Here is a 21,618-nt window from a genome sequence, read left to right as displayed (position 1 = left end):
GTTGATCAGAAAAGTTCACTTGATTCACTTCTTTCAAGATAGTGAATGGACAAGATCTTTCCGTGGCAAGTGTAGTTTGATCCTGACCTCAGAAAGAGAGGACTTTCCAGGAGGAATCGGTGTAGTAAGTTTGACGCCTGTCAGGCAGTGAGGTCCCAGAATAATTAATGAACGGACACCACTTGGTCTACTGACATAACAATCAACCAATAGGTGCAAAGCAATATACTCCCATTTCAAGAATGTAAAAAAAAAAAAATAAATTCTGAAAACGTTCATAGATGCTCTTATTTCAGTTGTTTAAATTCCCTTATGATCTGCATAAGATCTATCAATTTCAAAGACATTCTGAACTTTCACATTAATAAATTTACACTGTATGTCTGCAAACTTGTCAATAGCAATTTAAAGGCTGATAATTTACTACTTGGGGCCACAACAGTTTATTAAACATTTCTTTTTTACTCTATTTTTCCCAAATACATGTACTCAGTAGATCCTTTATCTTTATGAAAAATTTTTCATCATCGAGTTAAATATATCAGTTTTAACCACAGGCCTCTGGAGCACTATAATCCAACTTTTAAAAAATTGGGTATAAACATCAATTTTTTTGTAAGTGATCTAAAAGCCTGTGGTTTTTAAAACATACCGTAAAACCAACAATATCAGAACTTTTAGGGAAATTTAAAATTTGGCCAATATTAGCAGCCACCTCATTGGCAGCAGTGTCGTATTAGACAATGTCATCTGCAATTTTAATGACAAAAACATTTTTTTCAATTCAGGATTTTGTTTAATATAATGTTCATGTACAAGTCAAGAACTCATTGCATTTCTAGTCATTTTAACTGGGTAACAAAATAACAACAAGCCACAGTAAATATAAGGTCCTCTAAAAGGATGCAAATGCATTGAAAAATTAAAAATTTCTTTTTTTGTTGACTGTTAAATATTCCTTCTCCCAACTCCTCATTTTCACAATTTACTGTATTTCTTCAGACCCTGTTCCCTTTATCCACCCCCCCTAATCTTCGTCGCCCATGGGGTCGTCATGGATGTGAAGGTCATCAAGCATCTCCTGGAGACTGATCTGTGGAAGTCCCTCGTCATCTGTTTCATCTGTGTCAACTGCAATCTTATTTTCATCTGTAGCATAAACAAATCAGATGTCTTGATTAAAATGCCAACATATTCATACTTGTAACTGTTTCTGTAACCACAGAAAGAGTGGTAGTGGATTGTCTCATCCATTTTGTTTAAATACAGAGCAAGAAGAATCCACAATATCTTGATACAATAAACTGGTTCTCACCTTTGTAAATATTGACATGTTGTCTGGTAGTCTGATCTTCCTCCAAGTCCTCCAGAAAATCAGTGTAGTCTCTGAAATGAGAAATCAATTCGTGAAGCACTAACCTTTTCCACAGGATTTTAAAACATTTATACTAAGTCTATGTGAAATGTAATAAAATTTAGTCAGCAGGTTAAGCTGCTAATATCTGCGAAATATGCTGATATTTTTTCAGTTCCTTAGAAACTTGAATACTTCGCTTATTCTATGATGCCAATTTCATTAAGTGGGACTTTAAACTATTTATTAACCAAACCCCAAGTTTACCTTTCATTGCTGGCAGTTTCCATGTGAAGATCGTCATGGAGATGTTTCAGTTTCCATCTTCTCTTTCTGTTTCTCAGTGTTTTGTCTCCAAATACCTTCTTCACAATTACCTAGAAGTAGGTTGGAAAAAAGTTTGACAATGGAAGACAGTCACTGGAATTCTTAATCTGAATATCAGCAACTACTTAAATATGAAAAGGTCTCATGTACAGAAATAAAACTACGGTACACAATGTACATTGTACATGAATTTAAATGTTGAATAACTAACCACATCTGGTAACTTTTCAGCTTTAACTTTCTCCAAGTCTGGATTGTTTAAGTTGGCATTTGTGAAGTCAAATCTGCAAAGAAAATTAATGATTTTTTTGAAAAGACACCTAATACTTTCATTTATTTACTCATTTACATGTATTTACTAGAATACATAGTAATCACAGAGACCAATCTTTAATCAGTAATGATACCAGATACATGTACTGTCATATTTTCAATCATTAATTTTATCTGTTGAACTACTGTTCATTTTTCATTGCTTCCTGTATATTAAGTTGTTACACTTCTTTTCTGTCAACGTCTTATATCATTTACCCAGGTACTGTCTCACCAGCAAACATACCCACTTTCAGTTACATGTGTAACCGGGGTTCAGACCCCTATATTACATTACTGTTACGCACTTAGGAGCTGTCCTCAAAAGTTGAGAGGTGTACCTTTTTCACAAGTAAATCAACTGCTTAAAACCTAGTACCACATACCCAGGGAACTGAGTCTCAGTATTCAACATACTGTATACAGGGAAATTTTTGCCCTCTTCTTTTTTGGGCGAATTTAAAACGGGGCAAATATAAATTACACAGCATAATTTCTTGAACAGAACTATGACTGGGCGAATTTAAAACAGGGCAAAATTTTTTGCAAGTGCAAAAAGGTGAAAATAGCACGGGGCGATAATAACCCTGTATACAGTATTCAATAGGTGCTCCACATTAAATCTTACCAAAAATGTGTTTCAAATAAGTGTCGCACCCTTCCTCACATACCAAAGAATTGTGACCCCTGCATTCAGCAATTGCCCCTGATAATCCACACACACACTACATATGTCCCTACTAAGTATTAACTACAGTAACTGTTTCATGCTTCATGGCTTACCCGAGAACCGTGTCCCCGGCACTCAGCAGATGCCCCAGGTGTGTCCTACAGAAGTACTGCTGCTCACTTAACCCCATATCTGTGACCTTTGACACCCAGAGGTCAGCCAAAACATGCTGAAATATCAAAAGAAAACAGTTAATAGATCATTATATGTACTGACAAAATACATGTATGGTACCCCTAATTGATTTATCTGTTTAACCCATCAGTATTCTTCTTTTTTGGTGACACAGAATATCTTTTGTTCTAAAATATGATAGTTTAGGCAACAAATGACAACCCTATGTGACATTGGTCTCAGATGTGCAGAGAGATTTACCTCTGTCACACAAAATTTATAATAGAGACAAACAAGCATATCTATAGTTTGTAAACAAAAATTATGATGTATTCTCCATTTTCATTGAAGAAGCAGTGTCTATCAGTACATTTTTAAGTTATCACGAGGACTAGATATGATAAATCATTAACATATTGGGACATGGGACTTATACATGTGTTGTACAAGTTACCTTTTGGGACACGGGTACTCTGTGAGGGCGATCCTTCTCTGGTATAATGTCTACCTGCATCACCATAAACTCCACAAATCTCTTTGGAGAACAGAGATTTACAAAGGGGTATCTCCAGAACTGTGTACCACTCACATCTGCCACTACAAAAAGCAAACATCAATGTACATATATTCAACATCATTTTTACATGGACATTTCCCTATGGTTTTCCTAACCTAGGAGGATTTTACTCTATATCCACATTTCATAAGATATTTACATATTGATGGTTTTACAACTTAGTTTTGTGTTTTGGGGGATAGTTTACCTTGCAGTGTATTTGGGTCTATGAGGTGCACAGACTGGGTAACACGAGTACATATACAGATTGGGTTGATGTTTCCCAACATCTGGGCCAGCTTAGAGGGGAGGCACACTATGTTGTCCTGTGTAATGAAACAAAATCAATATTAGTTCTCTATACAAAACATCAAGACAAAATCTAAAACAATGCCAAGTCATTTATTAAATGAGATGTCACATAAAAAAGCGTTGATTATAAAGTAGAACTTTTAGGGGAAGAAATGACCTTCAATAGTATATCTAATGTTTCATGCTCAATCATACAACACCATTTAAATTTAGCTCCGTTCTAATATACAGTATCATGTAAATTCAGCTCTGGCACAAAGAGCAGTCATTGCAGAAGATATCCAGTCACATGTACATCAACATTGAGAAAGGTACCAGTACTCACCTTACAAATGGGCACAATCTCCACAGAGAATGTATGCTTGTAGGTGAAGGTATTGTTCCTGATGTCATGTGACACCAACTCTTGTGCTGACTGATACCTGGTTTTAAAACAAAATGTGAGAGTTACAGAATATTCCAATAATTGTATCAGTAAGTAAAATACTAAAATCGACCAGACATATTGATAAATTCAAAATTTAAATTAATGGAACTCTCATCATTCAGACTAAAGTTTTGACAAGTAAATGGATACATGTACTACCTGCAAGGCACAACATTAACCAGAAAATCAACCAGTTTACGGGCATCTTGTTTTTGTGCATAAAAGAAGTCCAATCCATCTAAAAATATATATATCGGTTTTACAAATAGTATTAAATTTATGCAACATCCAACATATATATGACAACATATAAAAATGTATATATAATTCATTTACAAGGACTCATTAGAAGAAACAAAATACACACCATGTACAGCTTTGATGTTCACTGTGTTGGCATGAGCTTTGTGCTTCAAAATAAGCTGCTCCAAGAAGAAAAATGTCTTCTTATGATCTGTCTACAATTGAGGAATAAACATTTCAATTCAATTATGCTATTTTTTTTCCTACAAACTGCAGATTACCAGTCAACTACTGATTCTCTCAACATTTCTTATTTTCAAGGAAAAAAGTAGGGATGTCAACGAATATTCGAGTACTCGACTATCGTTCAATCATACCGATTTCTTTCAATCGATATATTCAAACATATTGAAATTTCTTTTGTCGATTATTCGTTAAAAATGTGTTTCAGCAAAGTAATTTTGAATTCAAGGCAATAAACTTATATTTGCCCATTTCATTTCTTTACAGATCAATATTCTTATATGTAAAATAAAGCGTATAGTATACTGTTCAAAGAAAATTATTTGTACGTCGATGTATGTTCGGCAAACATGTCTTCAAAATCTACAGTTTTGGTATAGCTTAGAAAAGGTAAACAGTGTTATCAAATATATGTGAAACAACTGTATTCTGCAGTGTAACATCAAACAAGATGTATCATATGCCGAATCAGTCAAACATCTACACAGTCCTCAAGTGAAACTTTCCTATAGTAAGTTCTCCGCATAAATGACAAAAAAGCAAAATGGGAAAGAAAATCAAACATGTTTATTAATAAGTGTCTATCTCTGACTGTTTTAAATGGAGAGGGCAATTGTTTAGTTTTTGTGGATTCAACTAAGATCTGACGTGATACAGCTATTAAGAAAGAATATTAATTACTAGTAAACAGCTATAATATTACAAAATTGTAAATGCATATAAATCGGAGTCAGTTAATATGAGAGTAATTAAACCGTGTTTTCTTTTTCTGATATTAATTTCATACAATCATTGATTGTTTGCACAACATTTCATTATTTAAATTTATCCCAAGCTCTCGCTCTCTCTTTGTTTTTATAAGAGACACGCTTTATTTGTTTTTCCTGTGAAAGATCTTTGACGGACACGTAATAATTGGCTTCAATTATGGGGTACATGTAATACCTTTATCATCGTTATGTAAAGAAAGCCAGGACAAATACGGGCGTTTGATATCCTGCATTTAGATAAAACATGCAGCTAACATATTAATTTTGAAATTAAATACATTGGATACAATATTGATGTACAATGTTTATTGCTCTACGTACATGTTTACAATTCAGAAATTCGTTATATAATGGTGATAGCGTAGGTTCAATATTGTGAACCAGTCTGTAAAAAACAAAAAGTGAAACTGGTGCGAAAAATAATTAAAATTAAACGAATATTCGACTATCGTTCGACTAAAGCATCCGACTATTCGACTAAGCTGTCCGAGTAAAATTGACATCCCTAGAAAAAAGAAAGAAAAGAGAAGAAAAAAGGGGAAAAAATTTTGCAGACAAAAATTTAATTGAAATTGTAACCTTTTGTCTGATTTGTACAACAGCTCTCCAGAAATCCTTAGCCTCCACGCGGTGACAATCATCACACATATTATTGTTGACTGTAAACTCCACCACAAACACCTGCTGTAGAACAGCACCATTCATCACCTTCAAAAGATAACTCACTGTTTTTAAATGACCCCATACAATTTTCACAAATTCTTGTTGTTTTTCCTTGAAACACAACATGATCCTTCATGTGAAAATCTGATTACTCTTCCACTAAGGATACTCTGTGCCAAGTTTGGTTGAAACTGGCACAGTCATCAGTGGTTCTGAAGAAAATGATGAAATTGTAAAAAAAATATTTACAAATGGCTGGGACAGTCAATTTACTTCAACATATCCATGATATAGATAGTGATATTTGAGATAACTAAGTTCAACTGTATGCGAATCCTAATGCACTAAACATAAAATTACTGTAGATGTACTTTTTTCCACGGGGTCAAAATTCTGCTGAATCTGAATTTCTGTTTAATCCGCGGGTAGAAAATTACGCAGATTTTTTAGACTGTCACTATATGCCTTACATTTATATTAAGTACGCTTGTACAAATTTCAGCAGAAAATTTAAGACTGCGTACATAGCATAAATTAATACCATGCAGAAAAAAGTACTTCTACAGTATGATGAATTAAAATATTAACTTTAAGCATTTTATTAATACCTCTTTCTGTACAGTGAGTTTCACTTTGATTCTCATGGAGTGTGGTTCTGTCCAAACAAATCCTGCATCAACCAATCTTACCTAGGAATTCAAATTCATCAACTTTGAATATAATAATTTAATTGAAATTTAACTGAACACAAAATTGCTCATTAGCCATAAGCAGTACACTTGATGAGTTTGAATTGTTCCCTCCTAAAATGAAACTTACTTTGTTTAATCCTTTCAACTTCTTTAAACAAATAGAGAGAAGCTCCCTAGACTCAAGCTGTGCTGGGATCCAGGTACTTGGGGGTTGTAAATATCTATAATAGTAATTGAATCCACCTTTATGACAGGTAACAACATTTTAAAATTTAATACTATAATCCTGTTTGGCAATTACTGTAAATCACTTTTTATTCGCGAGAACATTATGTTCGCGTAATTACGCGAGACAGTGTGCTCGCGAAAATTTAATTCTCGCGTTTAATAGTATTCCTTAAGAATATATTGAGCAAAAACCACAGTTTGCAAAAATTTTGTCTCACTAATCAAGAATCAATGACTATCTTGCGAAAATAAGGTGTCACGAAAATTAAACGATCTACAGTACTCTTGTTAAAGGGATTTTTTCTCTCTATAAAAATAACATTTAATGTTGAATAGTACGATAATTTTGAAAATTAATAAGTTTTAATATTTTACTTATATAGTTACTCAATACTGTTTTTTCAGAAATAAAACACTGTTTGTTTCAGGTATTATATTTTTACCGGTTACAATTTCTGCAGAAATAAATGACTGCTTGTTTTGGTATTCCCTCTGTGATGTCAACTTGTGTTCTGATGCAGGATACGCACATATTGGAGGCATTGGGCTCGATTTCTACACCACACTGACAACACAATCTGCAGCAGAATGCAAAGAAATAAAAGCTGTACTAAACTAATTGTAATTAAACAATCCAAACACACTCTTTAGGCCAGTTTTCGGGGACAGAAAGCAAATTCGCATTAGGATTTTAACCTCAAGAGTTCTAATTTTTTATAAGAATGTAAAATGCTGAGGTTACTTTCAGGCCCCAACATCTGTTCTAAAGAGTGGGGTGGATTTGTTTTTTTTTATCCTGAAATAAGTATTACTGGGACCCCAAGTGGATAATTCTAACATAATTATGTCTATGGAGAATCATTACTTGGCATACCAGAGGTAGTGAGTCAGTAAAATATGGGAATAAAACTAATTAAAACAGAGATTGATGCAATGAAGCAATGAAGGGAAACTGAATGACATCCTCTCTTGTGTTGTTTTGACATTACATACATGATTTTTTCCCATAAATAATTGTGATAGGGTGATTTATATCTTATATTAATTATTGTATTTCACGATTAAATTAATTCAGTTGAATTATCATATTTATTTCTTTTCAGCATTTCATTTATTGAATAAATCCACATGGAATTATTTACATCAACCTGTGTTCATTGTGTTATTTATAGATGTATGACATCACAGTGGTCATTTAAACCCCTGTCCCTTTTTAAACAAAGACCGAGGCGAATACCACCAGCCATGTTTGAAGAGGTTAAAGATCACTTGAGGAAACTATTAGAAGGAGGAATTATCAGGAAGTCAAAGTCACCATGGTCAAGTAACGTTGTCCTTTGTCGCAAGAAAAACAATGAACTACGCATGTGTGTAGATTATCGCCAGCTAAATCTTAGGACAAAGAAAGACTCCTATGCGTTACCAAGGATAGAGGAAATACTGGATGCGTTAGCAGGAAATAGATTCTTTACCATCTTAGATATGAAAAGTGGGTACCATCAGGTTGAGTTACATGAAAGTCACAAGGAAAGAACTGCGTTTACAGTTGGACCTTTAGGCTTTTATGAATACCATCGCATGCCATTCGGTCTAGTCAACGCACCTGCTACATACCAAAGGCTTATGGAGGAATGCTTTGAAGGGTTACACCTGGATATATGCTTCATCTACTTGGATGACTTGATAATCTTCTCCAAGACATACGAAGAACATTTAGAACGTTTGGAAAAGATTTTTCAACGACTAAGAGAAGTAAATCTTAAACTATCACCAAAGAAGTGCGAATTCTTTAAGAGCAAAGTGAAATACGTAGGAAACATTGTGAGTGAGGAGGGGATAGAACCAGATCCGGAAAAGATCAGCAAGGTACAGAACTGGCCGCAACCAAGAAACTCAGATGAAGTTCGCCAGTTCCTGGGTTTTGTTGGGTATTATCGGAGATTCATCGAGGGATTTTCAACAATAGCACGCCCATTGAATGACCTCCTACCAAATACAAAGAAGAAATCCAGAAAGGGTGTTAGGACATCAAAAGAATCAGACAAGTGGAGATGGGGTAGTGAGCAGGAACAAGCCTTCAACAAACTTAAGGAGAAACTCACAACATATCCAATTCTAGGATTCGCCAATTACTCCTTACCCTTTGAACTTCATACAGATGCCTCATCATCAAGCATTGGCGCTGTATTATATCAGACGCAGAACAACTTCAAACGGGTTATAGCCTATGCTAGCAGGAGTTTGTCAAAATCAGAGAAGAACTACCCTGTTCATAAATTGGAGTTCCTGGCTCTAAAATGGTCGGTATGCGAAAAATTCAGAGACTACTTATATGGAGGAACATTCCAGGTTTACACAGACAATAACCCACTCACGTATGTGTTAACATCAGCGAAACTTGATGCGACGAGCCAAAGATGGATTGCAGATCTGGCCAACTTTAACTTTGAGATATTGTATCGACCCGGATCACACAATGCAGATGCAGATGGACTAAGCAGGATACCAAACCAGGAAGTCATAACATCTGATTCCATTAAAACCATATGCAACTCAGCTGTATCCAATCACCCCTATGTACAATGCTTGTCCATATCTCCATCATCAGTTGACAACCTACCAGACTTGAGTGATCAGACAGAAGTTGATGTTCGTCGTCATCAGTACAATGACCCAGTGTTAAGATTTTGGATACCGTACGTACGAGATCAGTACAAGCCAGCAAAACACCATCTACCATACAACAACATGCAATACCATGCTTTACTACACAAGAATTTTGACAAACTTAGACTACGAGACGGGATACTCATTAGAGAAACAATGGTGAATGACAGAAAGAAATCCCAGATACTTTTACCTAGATCATGCATTGGAACAGTATTATACCATCTACATACTGACATGGGACATCCAGGCCGAGAGAAAACCATCAGCTTATTAAGGGATAGATTCTATTGGCTCGGAATGACAACAGACACAGAACATTTTATTTCAAACTGTAGAAGATGTCTCTTAAGGAAAACACCAACAACAAGAGCTCCCCTTATAAACATCAAAACATCGCAACCGTTAGAACTTGTGTGCGTAGACTATCTTAAACTAGAGAAATCAAAAGGAGGATACGAAAACATCCTAGTCATCACTGATCATTTTACTCGATTTGCTCAGGCTGTACCTACAAAGAACCAAACTGCCAACCAAACAGCTGAGGCATTATACCATCATTTTATTGTCCATTATGGAATACCTTTGAGACTACACAGTGATCAGGGTGCAAATTTCGAATCAAAGATCATACAGGAGCTCTGCAACATTCTTGGAGTTAGCAAGTCGAGAACAACGCCTTACCACCCCATGGGCAATGGCTTAACAGAACGCTTCAATAGGACTCTTCTCAAGATGTTAGGAACACTTGAAAACTACCAAAAACAGGATTGGAAGTCTCACATTTCAACTTTAGTTCATGCCTATAATTCGATGAAACAGGAAACAACAGGACAATCACCTTTCTTTCTTATGTTTGGACGAGAACCTAGACTTCCAATAGATCTCATTTTCAAAACAGATGAACCAAATCAACATGAAAACCTGAATTCCTACATCAAATCTTTGAAATCTAAATTAGAACATTCATACCATTTGGCACAGAAATCTATCCAGAACGCCCAGGGAAGACAGAAGAAGCATTATGACATTAAGGCGAGAGATGCTGTGATACAACCAGGAGACAGAGTATTGGTCAAGATTGTTGCGTTTGAAGGCACTCACAAATTATCAGATAAATGGGAAGAAGAGCCATATATAGTGCAGAGTCAACCAAACAAGGATGTTCCTGTGTACATAGTGAGAAAAGAAAGCAACAACACCTGTAAAAGAACTTTACATCGGAACCTTTTGCTACCAATCGGACACTTAGATGTTGATTTACAAACAGAAAGGCCTAAGCCAGCACCTAGGAAAAGGATAAAGCCTAGAGTCACAAGAAGAACCAAGCAACTGACTACCTCAAATAAGGATAACAGTGACTCGGAGAGCAGCGATGAGGAAATTCTGATACAGGAGGCAGCTTTCACTGCAAATAGCAGTGATAGTACACCTGCTCCTGAGATAGAAAGTAATCCACAAGAAAATATATTGGCCAATGAGGAAGAGAGCGCTGAAGATGAGGGTAATGCCGGTATGCCTTCACCTGCTGAACAAGTTGATGACACAGGTACTTCAGTAGCTACTATTACAGAAGACACTGACTTGAAGGAAATAGAACCGTCTGCAGATACACAGCAGCAAGCCGAAGCTGAAGCTGATGATGATGATTTGGATGATACCAATTCTGAGGAACATTCAGCTCATGAACAGCAGACAGTACCTAGAAGATCTCAGAGGACAAAGAAAACAACATCATGGATCACCAGTGGAGATTATGTAGTAAATCAACAGATTGCGAAACAACAACCAGACTGGGAGAAAAGGGCTAATTATTTACAGACTTTAGCTTCCAGTAATGTATTTCATTCCAGCAACAGTAAGGAACTAGTAGAAAAGGCTCTGATAGACATTATTACAGGTAAGAATTAGTTAGACAAGTACAGAAAGTCAGTTAAGTCAGTCAGTTAAATCAGTTAGGTAAGTGTATATAGTTCTTAGTGATATTCTATGCTTTTATGATTTTATTTTATTTTACAGTCGTTATTTCTTTATGAAATAGTAAATGACGAGGACGTCATTTCACGAAGAGGGGAAGTATGTGATAGGGTGATTTATATCTTATATTAATTATTGTATTTCACGATTAAATTAATTCAGTTGAATTATCATATTTATTTCTTTTCAGCATTTCATTTATTGAATAAATCCACATGGAATTATTTACATCAACCTGTGTTCATTGTGTTATTTATAGATGTATGACATCACAGTGGTCATTTAAACCCCTGTCCCTTTTCTATTTATATCTTGTGTAGTGTCAGGGCCAACTTGGATTTCATTGGTTGGTTAGTTTCCCTCTCTTTTGGTTTTAGCTTAGTTAAATACTTTGGTTTGAGATCTTGGTCTGACCAGCAGACATATTGGTTTTGTTTATATGTTTGTCCATTTTCTATATTGACTTATTTACGACCATGACCAAGACTGGACAGAATATCACTGAGTAAGATTTCACTCATCATATTGTATATTTGGAGTATTGGCTTTATATCACATATAGAGCTGTGATAATACTGATTGAATATACATTTATCCACATCTACAACATGGTGTTTGTGTTAATTTACTTATAAAACGAACCCCATTTCAATGTGGAGGCTCCAGGGGGATGCCATTGAAATGGGGTTCGTTTTATAAGTAAATTAACACAAACACCATGTTGTAGATGTGGATAAATGTATATTCAATCAGTATTATCACAGCTCTATATGTGATATAAAGCCAATACTCCAAATATACAATATGATGAGTGAAATCTTACTCAGTGATATTCTGTCCAGTCTTGGTCATGGTCGTAAATAAGTCAATATAGAAAATGGACAAACATATAAACAAAACCAATATGTCTGCTGGTCAGACCAAGATCTCAAACCAAAGTATTTAACTAAGCTAAAACCAAAAGAGAGGGAAACTAACCAACCAATGAAATCCAAGTTGGCCCTGACACTACACAAGATATAAATAGAAAAGGGACAGGGGTTTAAATGACCACTGTGATGTCATACATCTATAAATAACACAATGAACACAACAGTTACATGTATGCCAGGAGTAGACCTCTGTGTATCAAGCAAGAAGAAGCTATAGTTTATCTATGGGCTAGCTAGATTTAATGAGAAGAAAAAAGAATTAAATATTTGTAACCTACTGCTATACCATTAGGACATACAAACATTACCCAATGATAGAGGGGAACTAAAGGTGTAAATTTTTAAGTTCATCTATATTGATATTAACAACTTTAACCATTAGGTATTAACGTTAAATGACATTTTTTGAAATCATACTAACATGAGGTTCGTTGTTTTGGATGTTTCTCCCAGGGAGAAGTCCATCGCTGAGCTATTTTGATGGAAAACTGTCAACACGTGCTTGTGAAATATGCCAGTGACGTTTAACTGGAAATACAATATGCATTCTAAACTCCAAAACCGTACGCGTTCACAATTCCTACAGGGGGCGCTAAAACTCTTGCACGCAGAACAGAAGTTGGTGATGGGGTGAAAGAGGAATCAAAGCAGATACAAGGGTATAAGAGAATTGTCTTTATTTCACATGAAAGTAGTGATCCTTAATGTATTTTAAATGCTAATACCCTAGCAATCACTAATTAATCTATTTAAAAATGCCCAAAAATGAGTGTACAGTACGGGTCAAAGAAGGTTATCAAAATGGCGTCGTTTTAGAATCTGAGAATTGCATTTTTTTTAAAACTTGTGCATTTTGTCATATACTTTGATTTAATAGATTTGACAGCTCCCTATATCCTCTTAAAGGATCATGTGAATTGTAACTAGGCGTAAAAGATTGGCCTAGAATGAAATTCCTTTGATAAAAAATTATCTGTCAAATAAAGATACGTTTACACAGATACCTAGATTTTTAGGTTATTGAATGAATAGAAGAGCTGTCTGAGATGTGAAATCCAACCAGGGCAAAATCAAGTGCGGCATTATTTTAAGGGGGCCGACTGTAGTTTTCACTGCGCAAAATTTCGCGCATTATAGTAAAATGAAGCGTATTTACTGTTTTAAAGCAACTTTCTTCCCCTAATTAATAAAATTAAATAAAATTAAGAAATTACAGGTTTGAAATTGATAGGTAGGTTGACGTTGTTATAGTGTGTTTTTGACGTTATGATAAACTGAAGCTTTTAAAGAAACGGGGGCAGAAAAATGTTATTAAATAAAAAGTAATAAATATACGCTCTTGAAATTTAAAACATAGAAATTTGAGAATCTAATTATTCTTATTATTTTTACATATAATACCTTTGTGCCAGTCATATTCTGTACAATTGTATAAAAACAGGAAAATTTGTTAATTTTTTGGTCTTTTGAGATGTCCCCTCTGGTAACAAGAAGGTAGAATTTTGTGTTTCTTACACATAATGTAAAATATAATATTACTATCAAATATTATAGTTTGACCAAAAAGTATATTGTAGTATTTGTATAAATAATTTGCTTTGAAGTGCTAAAAATTGGCACTTTCTTATATAATCCTATAGTAAATGTACCTATATTTTGAGACGGTCCCTAAAAATACCTGGACGCTAGATTTCGCCCAAACTTTGCATGTACACTGAAGTTAATGTGAGTTATATTTGGTATAAAAATGAAGAGTTTCGCTGTTGTAGTTTTCACACAATAAAACCCCAGTAAGCCCCTTTAATTATTTCCTGATATATCCAGTCAAATCAGATTTATAACGTTTGAGTATTTAATAAGCCCAGAAACAAAGATTTAGGGATGTATAGCACAGGCACTTGTTTCCTATATGGGGCACCCCTACTAATTTTTACAATAAAATATCTAACTCCATTTTAGGCACCCCACTGGGCCAGCTTCCATCTCATATTTTGTTTATATATCAATCATTAACATAGCTACTTTAAAATGACATTGTTTGCTTTGAGAGACTTTTTTTCTTGTCATAGAAATTATTTCAGATGTCTCTGGTCAAGGTTCTTTATTGTAAACTAATTTACTCCTCAGAATTTCCTTGATACATATTAAGACCTTAGATGGGATAAAACTTCCGATTGGTGGTAGGATAAAACCAGAGACTAAAAAGTACGGGTATTCTATTCCGAGGTCTCTGGTTTTATCCTTCGAAATTTATAACCCCAAGTCCCCAACTGGAAATTTGTATCCTATGTAAAGTCTCAAATATCTCTATGTATCAAGGTAATTTTCAAGGAAGAATAAGTAAAAATACCTCAAAGTCCAGTTCTTGTGTGTGAAATAATTACGTTAAATATTGTAATGCATAGCAAAAAATTTTATTTTATGTATTAGTTAGTTGTCTGGTATAAACACATTTAAAACATTTAATTCTAGTACATTTAGTAATGTACTAATTCAAGATTATCTTCACCAATTTGTTGTAAAGCCAATTAATTACCACCAAATATCATGAATATTGTACACACTAAATTCATGTAAAACACATATGGTATTTTGAAAATTGTAGACATTATACCTGTTGCAGAGGAAAGGAAAATGGATGTACTTGTAAGCCTAAAGCATGATGGGAAGCTTAGTGATTACCTGTATAAGGCATATGCCTCCAAACATTTGTGTGATGTGGAGGTAGTGACATCAGACCAATCCACCTTTTACACACATCGACTCGTTCTGTCAACATTCTCCGATTACTTCCAGAGGAAAATCAAGGGACGTCAAGATTCTTATAACATGGTCATTTCTATAGGTATAGTACATGTAGTTAGCTTGTACATGTGTAATATTATATAAATATTGCATGTAGTTGAGTGTAACATTGAAAATTTTCACCCCAAGAAAACCATTGTCAACCGAGGCGCAGACAAGGTTGACAATGGTTTTCGATGGGTGAAAATTTTCAATGTTACACTCAACTACATGCAATATTTATTATATTATACAGAATGTTTTATACAAATACATATAACAGTGAACCGTGCACACATAAATTCTGCGCAGTCGCTATTTTTTTTGGAATATCACCTGTAGCCAAGCAATGTTGACTGTTGCTATGCTGGAGGGCATGGCTTCATTATTCAGCGGGTAATATTGTTTTTTAACAAATGTTTCTCGACCAATCAGATTTAACTAATTTACATGAAAGTATAATATTGATATTATGTTATGCGATTGTCAAGTTCAAGAAGATGAAGACAATTTGTCATTTATATGCATGTTGCAAAATCCTTGCTTGGCACATCTTTGTTAGCCTAGGGTTCAATCTGCTCTGCTTCGTAGAATTTAGATGAGGCATTGGCTAAATTTGCTCGACAGTGTAGCCATTGTGACAATACACTATTAAGTGATGTAGATTGATAACTGAATGTTCTGTTTCACTTTTCAGATGTGGACTCAGCTGTGTTTAAAGTGCTGATGGAATTCATGTACACAGGTCAGTTATGTGTCACTCCACCTGAGCGAATTTCTCTCTACCACGCTTCAGTGGTTTTAGAGATGGAAACAGCACAAGATCTCTTGCAACAGGCTTACATATCCAGTGAATGGCCTGGGATAATGAATCCCAAAGTCTTAAAGAGTGCAGCTGAATCAGATGAAATTGTCAAGGATGTACATGTACAAGATTCTGAGGCCAGAGAGACCAATATTCCATCAGAAGGTGATATGACGCATGACATAGAGAAAAGTTTAACAAAAAACAAATTGTCTGATGTACAGTTAAAGAAAAAGAAAAGAGGTAGAAAGAAAAAAGAGAGTAAGGTTAACGTAGATGCTGTCCAGCAAGGGGAGATAACAAAACCAGATAGCAGAAGAGACACAGTGTTAACAGATAACCAAATGATTACCAGAAATAGAGGAAAACGGAGGCCAGTAGTGGACAAAAAACCCAAAGCAGGAAAGGTGAAAGAAAGTTCAAAGGAAACATGGAGGAAAGAAACCAAGAAAAAGAGGAAAAAGGAAAATGTCACCAAAGTGGCAGTTAAAAAGATAACCAAAATCTGGATTCCCAAAGGTGCTAAAATTAAATGTGAGACTTGTGGAAAAACACTAAGCTCTTATTCTGCATTGAAGAGACACACTGTTATACAACACAAGGAGATGCCTCTAAACTACACCCACAGCAGGGCAATATTGAGCAACATCACAAAGAGTTCAGGAGCCATGCGTTATTGTACATTGACAGACAACCCTAAAAAGTACATGTGCACTCTGTGCTCCTGCAGCTTTCAATATTATAGCCTGTTCTACAGACACACTCAGGAAAACCATATGCAGGTCAATCAGGGGGACAAACAAGGGGTTTATTACAGAATTGCCAAACATGTCCAGAATATGAAATCCATATTTAGTCCAAAAAAGAAAAACAAGGGGAAAACAACAAAAAGAAACAGGAGAAAAGCATCCAATAAAGTGTATGAAAAGTGCTGCTTTTGCCACTCTGTGCTTTCTAAAGGCAGAATATATGCCAGCCACCTTATCAAGAAACATTATCTGAGTTTTGAGAAAGCTAAAGAGTTAACAGGGTATCCTAAGTATCGCCTGCAGCAGAAGTGGGAATGCCCAGATTGTAACCTGACTTTTGTTGGAAACAAGGCCCTGAAAAGTCACTTTGAGGGAGTGCACCAGCTAGATGATATGAAGTACCCATGTCCTGAATGTGACAGTTCTTATTCCTCTCTAGGGACGATCAAATCACATTTACGCTGGGTGCACAAGAGGACGGTAGCAGAAGTGCGGGAGGCATTAAAGAACTCCGTCACCTGTGAAGTAGAGGGGTGTAACTTCACCACAGGAAACATGGTGACCATGAAGCTTCATGTCGTCAAGGAGCACCCAGAAGTAGAGTACAAGTGTACCGAGTGTAACTTCACATTTCACGTGAAGAAGACCCTGAATCGGCACATGATCGTTAAGCACCTCTGTCGGTCTGAACACCTGAAGAAACAGTGTGACACATGTGGAAGAAGATTCTGCAAGAACTCTCAACTTCATGTGCATCAGTTCCTCAAGCATGGAATTTACCATGATGAAATGAAGGTATTTTGGACATCTTCATGAATATCTATTTCTTTGTATTAAAAATTGCAGATTCCCTCTTTCCTATGTACATAAAATATTCTTCTTTTTTTTTGTTTTCAGTTGTACCGTTGTGAACACAATGGCTGTAATAAAGTATGCATGTCTAGCTCCAGTCTGAAGTCCCACATGAGGCGCCATTCCTCAGATAAAAACTACGAATGTCCTTATTGCTCCCTCAAGCTCAAGACAGAGGTGTAAGTGCTTTATTTTAGAAAAGAGAAACAGACTTGATTCCAGGTTTAGACCTATTGCTAGTCTGTAAATTTGTATTTTTAAAGTTGAGTAAAGAGAAGCAGACTTTTATTCAGACCTAAAACTATTGATGATTTCTATTCCCAATATTGTTAAATTTTCATACAAATCCACAAATTCACCAAGACAGAAAAATTTCAAAAGAGAGCTAAGCACTTTCATAAAATTTTGCAGAAGATACAAATGCATTTTCCCTCTCCACATTTCAGAACCCTGAAGAAGCACATCAACAAGATGCACCTGGGGATTCGGCCTCACCTGTGCCAGGTGTGTGGTCAGAGGTTTGGGGAGGATTCCGAGTTACAGTCCCACATCAAGAACCGTCACTCCACAGATAAAGAGTTCCAGTGTGAACACTGTCCATATGCTACAGCCAACAAAGCTACATTCTACAGTAAGTTATTCAAGTAGATTATATTCTGATTAATAAGAATAAGTGAGCATTTTTTAGTTAAAGAAGCAATGTATAAAGTAGAATTTACCATGAAATATACAAATTTTATTAGTGCTTTTCATTAGTCTTTCAGTGAAAGTTGAAAGTAGATGTTCTTGAGTATCAAACATTTTAAAAAAGGAATTCAAAAATGCTTATTTATTGCATAACATTATTTTTTGAAGTTAAAAGTAATTTCTGCAAGTAAAAATACATGCAAGCTCTGGGACTTCAAGATCTTAGGCAGCTTTGAGAGTTTTCTAGTGTTGTAACAATAAAATATTTCTTTCTTTAGCACACCTGTTCATGGTCCACAAAGTCAAAGCAAAAGAAGACACCAGGAAAGAGTTTCAGTGTCCTCATTGCGAGTTCACGACTCTACTGGGACACAGATTCAAGACTCATCTAAATGGACACAAGAACATCCGGGAGTACTCTTGTAACATGTGTGATAAAAAATTCATTTCTAGCTCAACCTTGAGAGCTCACAAACAGTGGACTCATTCTGAGAAAAAATATGACTGTCCTCACTGTGGATATCAGACCAAAACCTCACAGAAGCTGAACGAACACATTAGAATTCAGCATCAGCTGAAAGGATTCAAACCCTACAGGTGTCCTTACTGTACATTCACTTGTGCAACCGGTGGAAATACCCGCAAACACATCAAACAGAAGCATAAGGATTTAGAGGTGCGTTATATCAGAGATGACAGCCTGTTAGAGGCTGCACGGCTAGCCAGGAAATCCGGAAACACAATGTCCCTCAATTACATCTCAGTCCAGGAGGATGTGATTCCAGACACACAGCCAGGGTTTGAGTTGCAGGAATTCCAGTTACCGCCACAGCAAGAACCCAGTCACCACGGAAACCACCAAATTCAGCTGACAGCAGCACCAGCTGTGGTGGAGGTCAGCAATCTTCATACACTGACTAATGTGGCAGTCCATTCTGACCCAATTATTGACCCCAATCATCATGTACACCCCAGTAGTCTAGTGCCTCAGGAAGTCATGGTCTCTCATGAAAACATTGTAGTTAATAACCATGGAAACATTGTTACCCTTGGTAACGTCCATCAGCTGACTGAGGATAGTATAGGATACTCAGCGGCCATTGTGAATGCCATAAATCAATCTATGCAACACTTATAGAATTATATGTTATGTTAAGGCATTAATTTGTGTTTTTTTGTATCTTCAAACTCTGGATGAGTTTAACTATTTATTATAATATCATTTGTGCCTCCACTTACACACACAAAATATATCCATCGTCAATGGTATGTACTAGTAATGGCTTATATATGTGTATACACAAAGCTTCAAAGCTAAATAATAATACATAAATGTATTAAAAGTATGAAGGAAAGATTTTTTTTTTTTAAATTATGTTGGATTGTTTTTTAAACATGTTCAAATGTACCTGTATTTACATATAAAGTTTATATCATATTTATGATTTGAAAGTTTAAAACTTTGAAATCGAATTTAAGAATATGTTTTCCCAAACCCTGCAAAACCTTTTACAACATTTTTATCTTCCATGCTGATTTTGATATGTTCAGAAATGTTAAGAGTGAAATAAATCAATTTAACAATTATTCTTGAAAATTTACTGGTAATAATTTTATGTAAGATTTTTTAGCTCACCTGAGCTGAAAGCTCAAGTGAGCTTTTCTGATCACATTTTGTCCGGCGTCCGTCTGTCTGTCTGTCCGTCTGTCTGTAAACTTTTCACATTTTCGACTTCTTCTCAAAATTTCAACCAAACTTGCCACAAAGTATCCTTGGGTGAAGGGGATTCAAGTTTGTTCAAATGAAGGGCCACGCCCTTATTCAAGGGGAGATAATTGGGAATTAATGAAAATTTGGTGGCAAATTTTAAAAATCTTCTTCTCAAGAACCACTGTGCCAGGAAAGATGAAACTTATGGGGAAACATCCTCAGGTAGTGTAGATTCAAGTTTGTTCAAATCATGGCCCCCGGGGGTAGGGCGGGGCCAAAATGGCCGACCAAAGATTTACATAGAAATATATAGGAAAATTCTTTAAAAATCTTCTTCTCAAAGATGACAATGCCATAATTCATCATATTTATATGGAAGCATGCTCAGGTAGTGTAGATTCAAATTTGTTTAAATCATGGCCCCCGGGGGTAGGGCGGGGCCAAAATGGCCGACCAAAGTTTTACATAGAAATATATAGGAAAATTCTTTAAAAATCTTCTTCTCAAGAATGACAACGCCATAATTCATCATATTTATATGGAAGCATGCTCAGGTAGTGTAGATTCAAGTTTGTTCAAATCATGACCCCCGGGGGTAGGGCAGGGCCAAAATGGCCGACCAAAGTTTTACATAGAAATATATAGGAAAATTCTTTAAAAATCTTCTCCTCAAGAATGACAACGCCATAATTCATCATATTTATATGGAAGCATGCTCAGGTAGTGTAGATTCAAGTTTGTTCAAATCATGACCCCCGGGGGTAGGGCGGGGCCAAAATGGCCGACCAAAGTTTTACATAGAAATATATAGGAAAATTCTTTAAAAATCTTCTCCTCAAGAATGACAATGCCATAATTCATCATATTTATATGGAAGCATGCTCAGGTAGTGTAGATTCAAGTTTGTTCAAATCATGACCCCCCGGGGTAGGGCAGGGCCAAAATGGCCGACCAAAGTTTTACATAGAAATATATAGGAAAATTCTTTAAAAATCTTCTTCTCAAGAATGACAATGCCATAATTCATCATATTTATATGGAAGCATGCTCAAGTGTAGATTCAAGTTTGTTCAAATCATGACCCCCGGGGGTAGGGCGGGGCCAAAATGGCCGACCAAAGTTTTTAAAGATATAGATAGAAAAATTCTTTAAAATACATTTTCTAAAAAATAGCAAATCCATGATTGGTCATGGGACTACTTTTGGATTTAAACTTTACAATAAAAAGCCATTCTTTACTTTTTCCTACCCTTAGTGCTCAGGTGAGCGATGTGGCCCATGGGCCTCTTGTTTGAAATTTGATAGTAGAATGATCTGTCGATTTACTGAAGGAAAAATTAAGCTCTACTGAATGAAAACCAAAAGACCCTTTGAAATGTTGATGTGTCTATTATCTTTCATTTCGTCTAGGTGTTTATTCTGCTAAATCAATTTGTGGCTTACTGAAAGTGGAAGAATTTGTTTTAGCGTAATTTTGGTTAAA

The 21,618-nt window shown here is 35.6% G+C and overlaps 2 protein-coding genes across 2 annotated transcripts; one reads left to right on the top strand and one right to left on the bottom strand.

Annotated features, from left to right (window-relative positions):
• Positions 1-767: 767 nt before the first annotated feature.
• Positions 768-13,100, bottom strand: LOC134257145 (60S ribosomal export protein NMD3-like). The gene is made up of 15 exons (XM_062739785.1): positions 12,969-13,100; positions 7,415-7,549; positions 6,871-6,964; positions 6,660-6,740; positions 5,968-6,096; positions 4,500-4,590; positions 4,292-4,370; positions 4,031-4,127; positions 3,602-3,719; positions 3,292-3,434; positions 2,777-2,892; positions 1,893-1,965; positions 1,622-1,731; positions 1,316-1,386; positions 768-1,149 (listed from the first exon to the last, which is right to left on the bottom strand). Exons 1-15 carry the CDS (start codon positions 13,010-13,012, stop codon positions 1,028-1,030), a joined length of 1,503 nt encoding a protein of 500 aa, XP_062595769.1. The 5' UTR covers positions 13,013-13,100; the 3' UTR covers positions 768-1,027.
• Positions 13,101-13,122: 22 nt separating this feature from the next.
• On the top strand, positions 13,123-20,011 carry LOC134257144 (zinc finger protein 14-like). The gene is made up of 6 exons (XM_062739784.1): positions 13,123-13,206; positions 15,153-15,392; positions 16,029-17,680; positions 17,783-17,916; positions 18,184-18,368; positions 18,703-20,011. The coding sequence occupies exons 2-6, from the start codon at positions 15,182-15,184 to the stop codon at positions 19,560-19,562; spliced, it is 3,042 nt and encodes a 1,013-aa protein (XP_062595768.1). The 5' UTR covers positions 13,123-13,206; positions 15,153-15,181; the 3' UTR covers positions 19,563-20,011.
• Positions 20,012-21,618: the final 1,607 nt, after the last annotated feature.

This window comes from Saccostrea cucullata, unplaced genomic scaffold, assembly GCF_032062105.1.
Source record: "Saccostrea cucullata isolate Sc308-1 unplaced genomic scaffold, CSIRO_AGI_Scuc_v1 ctg14, whole genome shotgun sequence".
NCBI lineage: Eukaryota > Metazoa > Mollusca > Bivalvia > Ostreida > Ostreidae > Saccostrea > Saccostrea cuccullata.
The sequence above is the reverse complement of the archived record's forward strand: the minus strand, read 5'-3'. Positions and strand labels throughout refer to the sequence as shown.

Coding starts and splice junctions, on each gene's coding strand:
- LOC134257145 (XM_062739785.1), bottom strand. CDS start 13,012: ATGGACTTCTCCCTGGGAGAAACATCCAAAACAACGAACCTCAT. Junction 7,550..12,968: donor TCCAAAACAACGAACCTCAT/GTTAGTATGATT, acceptor ATTCTGCTGCAG/ATTGTGTTGTCAGTGTGGTG. Junction 1,150..1,315: donor ACATGTCAATATTTACAAAG/GTGAGAACCAGT, acceptor TTTATGCTACAG/ATGAAAATAAGATTGCAGTT.
- LOC134257144 (XM_062739784.1), top strand. CDS start 15,182: ATGGATGTACTTGTAAGCCTAAAGCATGATGGGAAGCTTAGTGATTAC. Junction 17,917..18,183: donor CTCAAGCTCAAGACAGAGGT/GTAAGTGCTTTA, acceptor TCCACATTTCAG/AACCCTGAAGAAGCACATCA. Junction 18,369..18,702: donor CAACAAAGCTACATTCTACA/GTAAGTTATTCA, acceptor TTCTTTCTTTAG/CACACCTGTTCATGGTCCAC.